Raw genomic sequence first — 11,693 nt, 5'->3', positions numbered from 1 at the left:
GTCAGTAAGCATAGCTACATAAAATGACGCAATCACAAATTATATTGGTTAGGTTGGCAACCGAGTGCTACTGTGCAACGTGATGGTTATCAAGCTTGGGCAAATTATGTCTTTTCTCCAAATTTCTAATGTCTGATGGGTCTGGTGAAAAGATAAAAAAGTTCGTATTCAAAACGAAAAACCCAATAATCGACGGGAGCACGCCGGAAACCCTTGAAGTCATTATTCCAGAGGTAAAAGCTGAAACAACTAGCACCGCATGCTGTTCCGCACCCAAGCCCGATAATGGCGCTTAACCCCGGCGACCTCTTTCCCAATAATATTTCCTAACGATTGCCCAATTTCCAGCTGCTACAAGCGAGCTACAACTTCTACACGTGGCCATCTGCACCGGTTCTCGCTTGGTTCCTGTGGGAACACCGTCGAGAGCTGCCAGGCAAACGAGTCCTCGAAATCGGCGCAGGCACTAGTCTACCCGGCATCGTCGCCGCTAAGTGTGGGGCCGAAGTCACCTTGTCTGACTGCGCCAGCTTGCCACGCAGTCTTCAGCACTGTCAGCGAGTTTGTGACGTAAACGGTCTAACCGGACGAGTGCGTGTCATTGGACTGTCCTGGGGCCTCTTCCTGCACAACTCGTTCAACCTTGGGCCGGTCGACCTGATCCTTGGCTCTGACTGCTTCTACGAGCCTTCCCTCTTCGAGGACATTTTGGTAACTGTTTCCTTTTTGCTCGAGAAAAACCCGCACGCCAAATTTCTGTGCACCTATCAAGAGAGGAGCGCAGACTGGTCGATTGATTATTTACTGAACAAGTGGGGTTTGCGGTGTGAGGACATTCCGCTGACCACTCTAGGAGCTGAGTCGGGCATCGACGTGCACGAGTTGATGCAAGATCACACCATCCACCTGCTCGAAATCGCCAAGTCGTGAAAATGGCCGCTCGCGCTATCCAGAGAGTTTTCGTTGGCAACCTGCCCTGGACGATCGGACACCAAGAATTGCGCACCTACTTCTCAGAGTTCGGCAATGTGGCGTCTGCCTACGTCGTCTTTGACAAGAACACCGGAATGAGCCGTGGCTACGGCTTTGTAACCTTCGGCAACCAGAACGCATACTCGAACGCCCTCAACAAGCAGAATCATCACCTAGAAGGCCAGCACTTGTCAGTCAATCCAGTGCAGCAGAACCAATAACGCAGCCCCTGGATTTGCAATGGCTAGTAATGTAGATTTAGAATTAGAAGCAAGGTTCAAGTTGGCCTCCACGTACGTGCAGTCGGTGGCCGGCAACCTGGACTCGAAAGTGCTGCTGCAGCTGTACGGCCTGTACAAACAGGCCACTGTTGGCAGATGTGACACCGCTCAGCCGTCGTGGTTCAACGTGACGGCCAAGCAGAAGTGGGAGGCGTGGAAGGCGCTCGGCGACCTGTCCACCGGGGAGGCCATGTTGAGGTACATCGACGTGGTGACGCGGGTCGGGCCCGAGTGGGAGGACGAGGCGAGGGACATGCCCACCGGCTGGGTGTCTGTGTCTTGTCCACTCGCCGAGCCGGAGGAGCAGATTGAGGATGTGGACAAGAGCCTGCTGGACTGGGCCAAGGAGGGCCGTGTGGACCGGGTGCGCCAGCTGGCGGAGGGCGGCGCTGACGTGAACCAGTGGGACGAGATGGGCATGACGTCGCTGCACTGGGCCGCCGACCGCGGCAACGCGGACGTCGTTCGATGTCTGCTGCAGCTCGGCGTCGACGTTGACTTCAAGGACGCGGACGGCCAGACGGCGCTGCACTACGCGGCCTCCTGCGGACACGAGAGTGTCATCCGACTGCTGCTCGAGGGCGGCGCGGACCCCGACGCCAAGGACAGCGAGGGAGAAAAGCCTGTGGATGTTGCGTGTAGTCCGGACATAGCCGAGTTACTAACCGCGTAAATAATGCACGTTACTGTAGGTTGTTGACAGTGAGTTTGTTGTAATTAGCCTGCGAATAAAGTTATTGAGGTTAATTCCTTCAAATGCGGCATTTTATTTTAAATTATCGCCGGCCCTCTCTTGATAGGTCGCTATAAAGGGAACCCTGGGTCGTTCCGCTCTGACATGCACAAATGTGTTCAGTTTGCATTGCACCGGTCACCAGTCCGAAGCCAAAATTTTCAATCTAGCATTGTTTTTAGTTATGGTTTTAAATTTACAAGTTTTAGTGATGATTTGGGCATTAAGACTTGATGACACAAATCGATTGAAGGCTCATTTTTACTTGCGGGAATTCTCGGAAGTTGTTTACCATAGTGTCAGGGTTTTTGCTGACACATAGAGGGGAATGCAGGATATTTTTTTTTTTATTTTAGAATGAATGTTACATCTTTTAATGCTAAACATACTACTTTTCACACTTCAATTTTTTTGTTAAATGCTGAAGTGATTGAAAGTAACTCCAGATGATGTTTTTTTATATGAAAAAAACCTGATTTCTCTCGTCAAGGAGAGTCTGCAAACCAAATTTTATCATGGAAGGCTAAAAAATGCCCCTTTAATAAAATTCATAAAATAATCGTGGGAAATCCATCCGGCTTCATTGCTCAAAAATGATAAATTTTTAATCATCATTTTCTTCCAAGCTCATGAAACCTTTGGTGCATACAATTTACACATTAAAGCGGAACGTTCCCTTTTCAGCTTACTCAAGACTGATAAGATTAAAGTCTGATCACAATATTTTGGCCTAAGGTGCATGATGGGAACGAGGGTTTTCAAAACAGCCAATCTCCATGGCTATTCTCTGCAATTTTCGCCTTTCCACGCCGACCGGTTGGTTTGTGCAGCCTCCCAGCATTTTGGATTGTCTGGTATGCTCATTCATCACGCAGTTTAGCTCTGAATAATTTGAATTAAACATCACGCAGGCCAAGGTGCGATTTTCAACGTTGCAGTCACGTCTACAGGGCAAATTGAGCTGCTGAACAAGCTGGTGTGGGACGACGCCTTGTACGATGTCGCCTGGAGCGAAAACGACCCTAACATCTTGGTATCTGCAAGTGGAGACGGATCTGTGCAACTGTGGAACGCCGGACAGGTACTTTAAATATATTAAAACCGTTTCAACAGTTGAAAAATACAAATAAAAAAATTATTAGAGTATTCCTCTGATGGTGTATAAAGAGCACAGCAAAGAAGTCTACGGGGTCGACTGGAACAAAACGAGACTAGAGCAGCAATTCATTACAGCCTCCTGGGACTGCACTATCAAATTGGTATGTACACATAAAGATGAAAAAATAATTGATACATTTTGAGAAAAAAAATGAAAATACAAATTCAGGTTTATGAAAATTAATTTTTCAAATAGCTCTCAGCTCTGCGTGGATTAATTCTGGAAAATAAACAAAATTATCTATTCTATCTACCTATCTAATAAATTTAAGTTGAATAAATTAACATACGTTTGTGCTTTTTCTGTTCAGCTTTTATAGTCAATGAATTTTTTTTTTTTTTTGAGGTAAAGTACTGCTGATGAGGCCTGAGGTCTTTGTACATTACAAGAACGTGCTATTTAATTTTAGTTTCCAATTTTTTCCATATAGTCTAAACAATTTGATGCTTCACAGTGGGACCCAACTCGGCCTCAATCTTTGGCTACGTTTGCTGGCCACTCAGGAATCGTCTACAGTGCAGTTTGGTCCCCACTCATTCCAAGAAGTTTCGCGTCAGTCTCTGGAGATGGAGGTCTGTTCATATGGAATGCAGCGGTGCCACAGAGTCCGACAATGAAGATCGGCGCCCACCAAGCTGAAGTCCTGAGCTGCGATTGGTGCAAATACCAAGAGCAGATTCTCGTCACTGCTGCGTCTGATGGTTTGGTTCGAGGATGGGATTTGAGGAAATTTAACGCACCCATATTTGAGCAAATAGTACTTAAAAACATTTTTTAAATATTTGTTTCTACAAATTTTTTATCTTTTCAGGGGTGCCAGATGGCAGTTAGAAGAGTTCAGTTTTCGCCCCACCAAACGTCAGTTTTGGCAGCGGTTTCTTACGATTTCAGCACAAGGTAGGAACTTCCATTTATAGTTTTTATTTCAATCTGAATCTTGCTCATGATTTTTTTAGAATATGGGATTTTAAAAATTGCGCGGAGCCAATCGAAACAATCAATCAGCACACCGAGTTTGTCTATGGATTAGACTTCAACCTACACGTCCCAGGCCAAATCGCCGACTGTGGATGGGATTCGTTAATGTGCGTTTACACGCCAGAAACACTCTCAAAACAGATAGTTCTTGATCGGCCCCAAAAGCTTTTCCTCCAGAAATGAGTTTTATGTGATAATCTTTTTACTTAAGCTTGATAGAGCAATTTTAAAAGTGATATTTTATTATAAATCGTTGAAATATCCAGCGGAGAGACAAGCTGGCTGGTGTTTGTATCCACCAGCATTTTCCAAAACTGCTCCTGGTGCGCAAATCCAGGGGTCTCCAGTTGTATTTTGCCATTGCCACAGTTGGGTTTTTAAGTCTTCAAATATTTTCTAGAATTAAATATCATTTGAAATAACTCGAATACGATTTGTTTTCCGTGATAACCTTGTAAGATTTTTTGCTGATCACATTCAGGGTCTCTTCTGGATCCTCGCGCAGGTCAAACATTTCCCACTCAGGTCTATAGTAATATTTTTTCAGTGTCTTGTACCAGTTTAATGGTTCCTTATTTTTCGTCCTATTCAGCATGTCCTTTTTAAAAATGAGATTAATTTAAAATTACTTTAATGGATCTCAATTTTCCTACCTGGAATGTTTGGGACACGAAAAAATCCTGATCAATTGGGAACGGCATCATGAAATTCAAGTTGTGTATGAGCTTGTACCGCTTAGTCCTAATCGCCCTCATGGGATAATACATGGTGACCTCGTGGTGAGTGTGACTTGCGAAAATTGGCCTGTTGTCTTGAGGTTCTGAAATTGTAAATTAAAACGTTACAGTCTTATTAATTCTAATGAGAAAATTGTTGCTGACCCTTGATTAAAAGGGGCAGGAGTGATCTTCCTGTCAAACTCGCTGGTTTTTCTACTCCAAACCAGTCGAGGATTGTTGGTGTTACGTCCAGTAATGAGGTCATAGAGTAAGTCACCTGTCCCTGGCGTTTCTTGTTGAAAGGAGAATGAATCAAAAGGGGCTCAGCAAGTCCTGTAGTTTTTGTAAATGTTAAAATAATTTTTGCTTTAATTAAATCTCTCAAACCAGGATCATATAAATTTGTGCGCCCACTTGGGAAGGGGATTCCATTATCTGAAGTGTACATCACTAACGTACTGTCTGCGACTCCAGCATTCTGCAATTCCTTCAAGATCAGTCCAACTCCTGTTATATTTAATTTGATTAATTATTAGAAATCAGTTAATAAATTGAAACCTTGATCTAATCTTGACATTGTTGTAAACTGAGCAGCAACATCTTCTTGGGCTGCGCGCGTGAACGGAATGAAATACGGCAAGTCAGGTGGTGTTATTTCGTCTGGTTGGTAATAAATCGGATTCCAGTCCTGGATCACTCCCATTCCTGACTCCCCGTTTCCAAACTTTTCGCAGAATTGTCCGTACTCTGGATTCGTGTGCCCACAGCGGTGAGGATCGTGGAACGCCACATACAAGAAGAACGGCCTGGAAATGAAGATAATATTTAATCTGCATTTTGTTGTTTGGTGTGTAATTCATACTTCTCTTTGCTCTGGGACAAAAACTCCTTCACCAAGAGCTTGATTTTTGTGATATTTCTTCCGACTTGCAAAATTGAATGGTTTTCTTCGGTATAGGCAAAATCAAAGGGGTAAACTTCTGCTGGTCCAACGTGCTTTTTTCCTATTATTCCTGAAAGTCATAAAGAAATTAAACGAAACATCAGGTCGCTAAATAATTTTTGCATATTATATCATACCTGTCCTCACGCCTTTCTTTGTCAGTATTTTTGGCAAGCTCTGGATCTCGTCAAAGGATTGGAAATGGTGCACACCTTGGTGCAAGCCATACATTCCATTTTGGTGGTTTGGTTGACCAGTTAAAATCGATGATCGACTGTTAGAGAATGGAGCCCTTTTATTATTTACAAAATTAATTTAAAATACCTAGGAGAGCAGCTGCTGACTGCAGTAAAAGCGTTATCAAATATTAAACTCTTTTTTGCGAGCTTATCCAAATTTTCCGTGATGCACATGCTGTTGTATGCGCCCATTTGGAATCCTCCATCATCGGCTAAAATTGAATAGCGATGTATTTTAAATAAAGTTTATTCACGTTGTATTACCAACTATGAGAAGCACGTTCTTTGGTTTGTCGTCAGCGTTCATGCCGGTGACCAAAAGGTTTGCGAGGAGAGCTATTATGATAGCGAACTGCATTTTATCTCTGTCTGCGAAACAAAATTAATATTTTTGAAAGCCTGGTTGTTATTTTAATTAAAAAAAATAAAATTTTAATTTTTTGGAAATTTTGCCAATCAAATTAATCCTTAATTATATAGTGCATAAAAGTTTAATCAAACCTTTTTCTTGTTACGAGTTACGAATCACATATTTTTTTGTGTACTTAAATTGTACAGAACGTCCAGATGTTTTGTAGTCTCCAATAAAAATGAAAAGATAATAGAACTCAAGCGGGTGGATGGAGTGGATAAGAAAAGATATTATAAAGTGCTGCCCTCTGCCGCGGAGATAGACCAGAACAGGCTTCGCAGGTTGCATATATAGGCCATGATAAAATGAACTTGGAAGACTATGTATTACAGCTCCAAACCATTTAACTAGAATATAATTTATTATATTCGTGGATACTTTTTTACAAATCTAGAAACTCGCTTAATCACATTAATTACAATGCAAATTAATTTCATTTCGTCACTTTAATTTGATATTTATATAAACTGTGACGATTTCAAATAGAGCAGAAGAAATAAATCTTCTTTTATTGATTTATTAGCATTAATTTCCTGATCTATGCCAAATTGCTGTTCCAATTGCCCAAGTAATAAATCGCACAAAGTAGTTTGCCTTTGCAAAAATACGCGACTATTTACAGCAATTACAAAGCGGGTAAGTGTGTGCCTGGGTGAATTAAAGCCGGGGGCCGGCACGTATTGTCATTGTCACGTTTAGCTGCCGGCACAATTTCTCGACACACGCTCGATAAATGCATTTGCTCGCAAGCTAAATGATGACAATTAGGCTAGCTAGGTGCAATTATACTTTAGTTGTAATCCCTTCAATCCATTTTGGCGCCTTAGTAAAAGTGAAAGAATCATAAAAATATAAATTCCTCTTTTCCTTTAATCGTCACAAAAGACAATAATATTTTACATGGCACACGGAGATTTCACAAATGCAAACGTGTCTGTACTGTACTAATTAGGATTGTGATTCGAAATGAAAAGCTATGTGCGTATATCGAAAGAGAAATTTTACGACCTATCCCTCAGTCGGTGAAACAGGAAAACACAATGAACAACATGCTAATTTAATTTGAGCTGAGCTAAAAAACGAGCTGCGCGGCGCGGCGCGGTAGCCGAGAGTGCGGCGGGTTCGAATTGCGTGCAGGACGCCGCCTAAATCATTGAGCAATCAACAAACTGGGGTATTTGTGGCAATAAACACATTATCATAATATAAATAATCACCAGCAGGATCTTCTAATAGTCATGCAAATCTGCCTTTTGCACCGAAAACGGTTGGCAGAGAAAAATCCAATTCACGCGATGCCCGAATCAATGTATGCGTATCGAGATAATTAATGCGACGCGTGACGTCTGGCCATCTCACGACTCCAACAAACTGATGAAATTAGTGCGCGTCTTCATTAGAAATTAACGCAGCGTTTGGAATCTGGAGAAATCGGTTGAATAGCGCCAAGAAACTTTGCATTCATCTGGCAAAAAGTCGCTCGTGTTCCAAAATATCCACAGGCTGCGTAATTGAGGAGATTATTACTTTAGCCCGGAGGAGTACGTGCCGCGCATGTATCTCCTCCAAGCTAAAATACAAAGGAATAAATTTAAACCGTTAAACTTTTCGCAGGTCTGCATGCTCAAAAAGGCTAAATTCTCTGAAGCTAACTGGAGTTATGGAGGAAATAACAAACGCTAATTGATTTTCTAAAAAAGCTTTTACATACAAAATGTAGTATACTTCTTCTTCAGAAAATGCTTTTTTCGGTATATGAACCCTCTTTTAACAACATCAATAGGAGAGATCAGCTCTTTTCCTGGAAGGCTACTTTTGTTACTGCGCGCTTACCCCGACGCTAATGTGCTGAATGGTCGCGGCATAGCTGACAAGATTATAACGAAGGCCGTGAAGAGGTGACCTATTGATTATTGTCGCTTAATAGTTGAAGCAGAAGAGGTTCACAACATAGAATCTGCGCCACATTTAGAGTACCAATTTTATTTTTCTAAATGATTCATATTGATTTTACTACATAAATAATCAAACTTGCCGACTACAATGGTGCGAGCAATTCACCAGTTGCATAAACCCTAAATGTTCGAAGCCGCCAACAGATGGCGCCACCGTAGACTTTCGATTTTAAGGCACTTCCGCTGCGATTTCAGACTCAATCTAGCTACTGTGCATTCTTCAATTAATTTGATAATTTTTGACGCGCTGAAAACCAAAATCGGTTCAGCCAATCGCCGTAGAATCGTGAAAAACTATTTTTTGAAATAAAAAAATCTTTACAAACGTTTCTACGGCGAATGGCTGAGCCGATTTTGGCTTTCAGCACGTCAAAAATTAGCAAATTAATTAAAAAAAAAGCAAAATAGCTAGATTGAGTCTGAAATCGCAGCGGAAATGCCTTAAAACCGCTTAAAACAAAATTTCTAAGAAAGTCTGTGGTTGCGCAGTCTGTTGGCGGCTTCAATAACTAAGGGTTTATGCAACTGGTTAATTTTACTCTTTTTACTAGAGTTAGTATGTTAACACTACTTATTGGTTGTTCCATATTGTAATTAGAACTGACTTCATCCTCGATTCTTCAAAAACTTCCTCCTTTTTAATATATCTTTACAGAAAAGAATCGCGTTATATTATTCTGCTCACATTCTCCCCATTTTCCGTCATGGCATTAATTATTTGCCCTTGAGCGTGTGGGTGCGGTGTAAAATAATATGATGGTTACGTTAAACGTGACAACCAGGAAGAGAGAAGATTCATGGCATTTTATTTTAAGATTCGGTCAGCCACCCTGTCGAATGGACTAAAATATAGACCACCCCTAGGCTTTTATTACTGATCTGAAGCGGCTGTCCGTGCTTTCTTTTTGAAGTTCCGCGTAATGTCCCTCGCTCACGCAGGACACCCATGCCTGATTATCACGTGCGTCACGTGTTGACCAAACGAGAAGTTTCTTCTCACGGCATTATTTATTATTGTAAGTCAGCAAACAATTTAACTTGCATTATGCCACTACCGTAAAAACATAAATCCCTGTGACATCCCTTTGAACAAGATTTCCCCGCTTGAACGTGTGCTTATTCTTATGATATGGCCGTCACGCAGGGTAGCTCAATTATTATATATTGTTAAGGTGGCTTTGTTGTCTTCAGGTGTCTAAGGGAGAATTGAGACCAAGGCCACTTATATGTATTATTTTTAAAGAGGAATGATACTGCAAAAGCCTGGAAAATGCTTGTTGCCAATGCATAAACTCGTCCCTTAAGATTCAGTTAAAGCCTAAATTGACCTAAGGAGCGCTGTAATTTTTTGAGAAAATTGGCTGGAAAGTTACCGTGCTTTTCAAATGGCAATGGCTGTCTCCTTACTTGAAATCCGATTTAATTTCAAAACCAAGAGTTTCCCCAATAAGTGGCATACACCGTTGAACAGATCTCGACGAGAGGAATCGGAATATGCCAAGAAAATATGTTTGAGCACTGTAAATTTTGGAGAAAATTGGCAAAATTTGAATTTTTCTTGTAGGAATGTCATTTTTTTATTATTGCAAATTGTTGAACAAATTGTTTATCGGTCAATTGTTTAAGGCATCCAACAATTTAAATAGTTTTCAATTGTTGCCCAGTATCATTCCACTTTAAAACATCAAGGCAGTTGCACTGTGTGTGTCCAATGATAGCAATTTTCACCCTTGAGTCGATTAGTTGACCGCTTTAATCTTTGAAGCTTTGTGATAAGCACATTATTTTGCCCTCAAAAATTTTAAAAAAGAAAAATACTTAATTGATTTACTGGGTGTGCTATAATTAATTGATAATAATTATTGATAGCCAGATTTTATTTGTATTTTATAGCCAAATATAATTGGACCAAACCCGTGTAAAATTCAGATCGTAATTGCAACCACAACATATCTATATAAAAAGTGCATTCCGTTTAGCATATTAAAATAAAAGAAAACAGTTTTTTTGTTGTGTTACATCACAGAACGTCGCCATACCTTTGTAAACAGGACTGACAATAAGAGCAAATAAATCTATGAGTTGTTAATTCAGCTTGCATGAAACGGCTTGTCTCTTTTATAACTCTTCCATAAAGCAAAACACAACTCGGTGGTCTGGCTGAAGTAAAAATTGCCTAGAAAGTCGTGTAACGCTTGTTAATACCCCACAGTGCGCGCCATAGAATTTGTTTGCTCACATACAGGCTCACAACATCTTTTCATTTCTTCAGTGTCCTTGCATGTCAACAATATGATGGCACGAAAAAATAATAAATGAAACATGAAAATGTTGCTTTTACCTTGTGATACAATAAGAATTTTTTGCTCTTTTTATCCCTGTCCGAGGACCGGAGGACCGGGAAGGGCGCGCACTGCACTAGCACGAATGCTGAAACCCGGGTCCCAATAACACCGCGAACGGATAACATGGGCGCACCAGGCCGCACAGGGACCCAGCCCACTCAAGGGCCACTTGCCTCCGCACCGAGGACTTTTTTTGAAACGCTAGACATTCGTCCAATGAAACCAAATCACGCATGCTGGAAAGGTGCAAACCAGCAAGTAGCGAGTCGGCGCAGGTGCGCCTCTCAGCCCGTTGAGCAATTTGAGCATTTCGAGTCACTAAACTAACCACTTGAGCCATCTCTGACATTAGGTAGCCAGTATTAGAACTCCGAATTGCTCAAATACCTCCCATTGCTTTGACACTCCTGAGAGTGCCTTAACAATGCGAGCCAACGGGCTGGTTTTACTGCGGATGCAAGAAAAATGAAAAACCAAACAATATTATTCATTGGAAAAAAAATATAATTGACTATAGTCAACTTCTTTTGTCAATTTTTTTATGTATAACATACAAATTCAGTCTGGATTTTTCAAGGACTGGTGGATTTTTTCTAATACCTTTGAGCAATATGCTTTAATAGGTCACAAACGTTGCCGCCAGTAAAAAATATCTCTTGTTCATACGTTTATATTAACATATGTTGCGACCAGTGACCACGCAAAATAACTTAACGATGCTGCTGATAATTAATCATCACTTATCCTCTGGTCAGAATCCCAGATCACGTGGCTGACATTTATTTTATTGCTTTACGGCCGGACGAAAATGCGTGTGCCTGTCGTAGGCTATTCACGAAACTGATTCGATTGTCATCAAACGATTTGCGGTGTCGGCTACTCGCACACACGCCGACCAATTTGGCACGCGGGGGGTTGAAGGCGACCGAATGCGAGGGGTGCACGAGGGGGTGAAAC

General features: G+C 41.5%; 5 protein-coding genes across 5 annotated transcripts; 4 read left to right on the top strand and 1 right to left on the bottom strand.

The window, feature by feature from the left end:
- Positions 1-37: 37 nt before the first annotated feature.
- LOC135941309 (histone-arginine methyltransferase METTL23) lies at positions 38-930 on the top strand. Its single transcript, XM_065486692.1, has 2 exons — positions 38-233; positions 349-930. Exons 1-2 carry the CDS (start codon positions 129-131, stop codon positions 928-930), a joined length of 687 nt encoding a protein of 228 aa, XP_065342764.1. The 5' UTR covers positions 38-128.
- Positions 931-932: 2 nt separating this feature from the next.
- Positions 933-1,193, top strand: LOC135941310 (SRA stem-loop-interacting RNA-binding protein, mitochondrial-like). Its single transcript, XM_065486693.1, has one exon. The coding sequence runs from the start codon at positions 933-935 to the stop codon at positions 1,191-1,193; it is 261 nt and encodes an 86-aa protein (XP_065342765.1).
- Positions 1,194-1,212: 19 nt separating this feature from the next.
- On the top strand, positions 1,213-2,010 carry anox (anorexia). Its single transcript, XM_065486691.1, has one exon. It carries the CDS (start codon positions 1,213-1,215, stop codon positions 1,924-1,926), a length of 714 nt encoding a protein of 237 aa, XP_065342763.1. The 3' UTR covers positions 1,927-2,010.
- Positions 2,011-2,666: 656 nt separating this feature from the next.
- On the top strand, positions 2,667-4,551 carry Pex7 (Peroxin 7). The gene is made up of 6 exons (XM_065486689.1): positions 2,667-2,840; positions 2,898-3,067; positions 3,129-3,245; positions 3,600-3,902; positions 3,957-4,042; positions 4,102-4,551. The coding sequence occupies exons 1-6, from the start codon at positions 2,726-2,728 to the stop codon at positions 4,304-4,306; spliced, it is 996 nt and encodes a 331-aa protein (XP_065342761.1). The 5' UTR covers positions 2,667-2,725; the 3' UTR covers positions 4,307-4,551.
- Sgsh (N-sulfoglucosamine sulfohydrolase) lies at positions 4,348-6,664 on the bottom strand. The gene is made up of 11 exons (XM_065486688.1): positions 6,526-6,664; positions 6,289-6,393; positions 6,110-6,236; positions 5,923-6,059; positions 5,705-5,855; positions 5,401-5,648; positions 5,230-5,349; positions 5,005-5,175; positions 4,777-4,943; positions 4,575-4,721; positions 4,348-4,519 (listed from the first exon to the last, which is right to left on the bottom strand). Exons 2-11 carry the CDS (start codon positions 6,380-6,382, stop codon positions 4,367-4,369), a joined length of 1,515 nt encoding a protein of 504 aa, XP_065342760.1. The 5' UTR covers positions 6,383-6,393; positions 6,526-6,664; the 3' UTR covers positions 4,348-4,366.
- Between the last annotated feature and the right edge of the window lie 5,029 nt (positions 6,665-11,693).

Source organism: Cloeon dipterum, chromosome 3 (genome assembly GCF_949628265.1).
Source record: "Cloeon dipterum chromosome 3, ieCloDipt1.1, whole genome shotgun sequence".
Classification (NCBI taxonomy): Eukaryota; Metazoa; Arthropoda; class Insecta; order Ephemeroptera; family Baetidae; genus Cloeon; species Cloeon dipterum.
Note: the sequence above shows the minus strand (reverse complement) of the source record. Positions and strands in the feature narration are given on the sequence as shown.

Excerpts from the sequence above, each read along its gene's own strand:
- Sgsh (XM_065486688.1), bottom strand. The coding sequence starts at position 6,382 with ATGCAGTTCGCTATCATAATAGCTCTCCTCGCAAACCTTTTGGTCACC. Across the intron at positions 5,649-5,704 it reads TTGTCCCAGAGCAAAGAGAA|GCCGTTCTTCTTGTATGTGG; the intron begins GTATGAATTACA and ends CTTCATTTCCAG. Across the intron at positions 4,722-4,776 it reads TCGTGTCCCAAACATTCCAG|GACATGCTGAATAGGACGAA; the intron begins GTAGGAAAATTG and ends ATTTTTAAAAAG.
- Pex7 (XM_065486689.1), top strand. The coding sequence starts at position 2,726 with ATGATGGGAACGAGGGTTTTCAAAACAGCCAATCTCCATGGCTATTCT. Across the intron at positions 3,246-3,599 it reads GGGACTGCACTATCAAATTG|TGGGACCCAACTCGGCCTCA; the intron begins GTATGTACACAT and ends GATGCTTCACAG. Across the intron at positions 4,043-4,101 it reads TCTTACGATTTCAGCACAAG|AATATGGGATTTTAAAAATT; the intron begins GTAGGAACTTCC and ends TGATTTTTTTAG.
- LOC135941309 (XM_065486692.1), top strand. The coding sequence starts at position 129 with ATGTCTGATGGGTCTGGTGAAAAGATAAAAAAGTTCGTATTCAAAACG. Across the intron at positions 234-348 it reads TTGAAGTCATTATTCCAGAG|CTGCTACAAGCGAGCTACAA; the intron begins GTAAAAGCTGAA and ends CCCAATTTCCAG.
- anox (XM_065486691.1), top strand. The coding sequence starts at position 1,213 with ATGGCTAGTAATGTAGATTTAGAATTAGAAGCAAGGTTCAAGTTGGCC.
- LOC135941310 (XM_065486693.1), top strand. The coding sequence starts at position 933 with ATGGCCGCTCGCGCTATCCAGAGAGTTTTCGTTGGCAACCTGCCCTGG.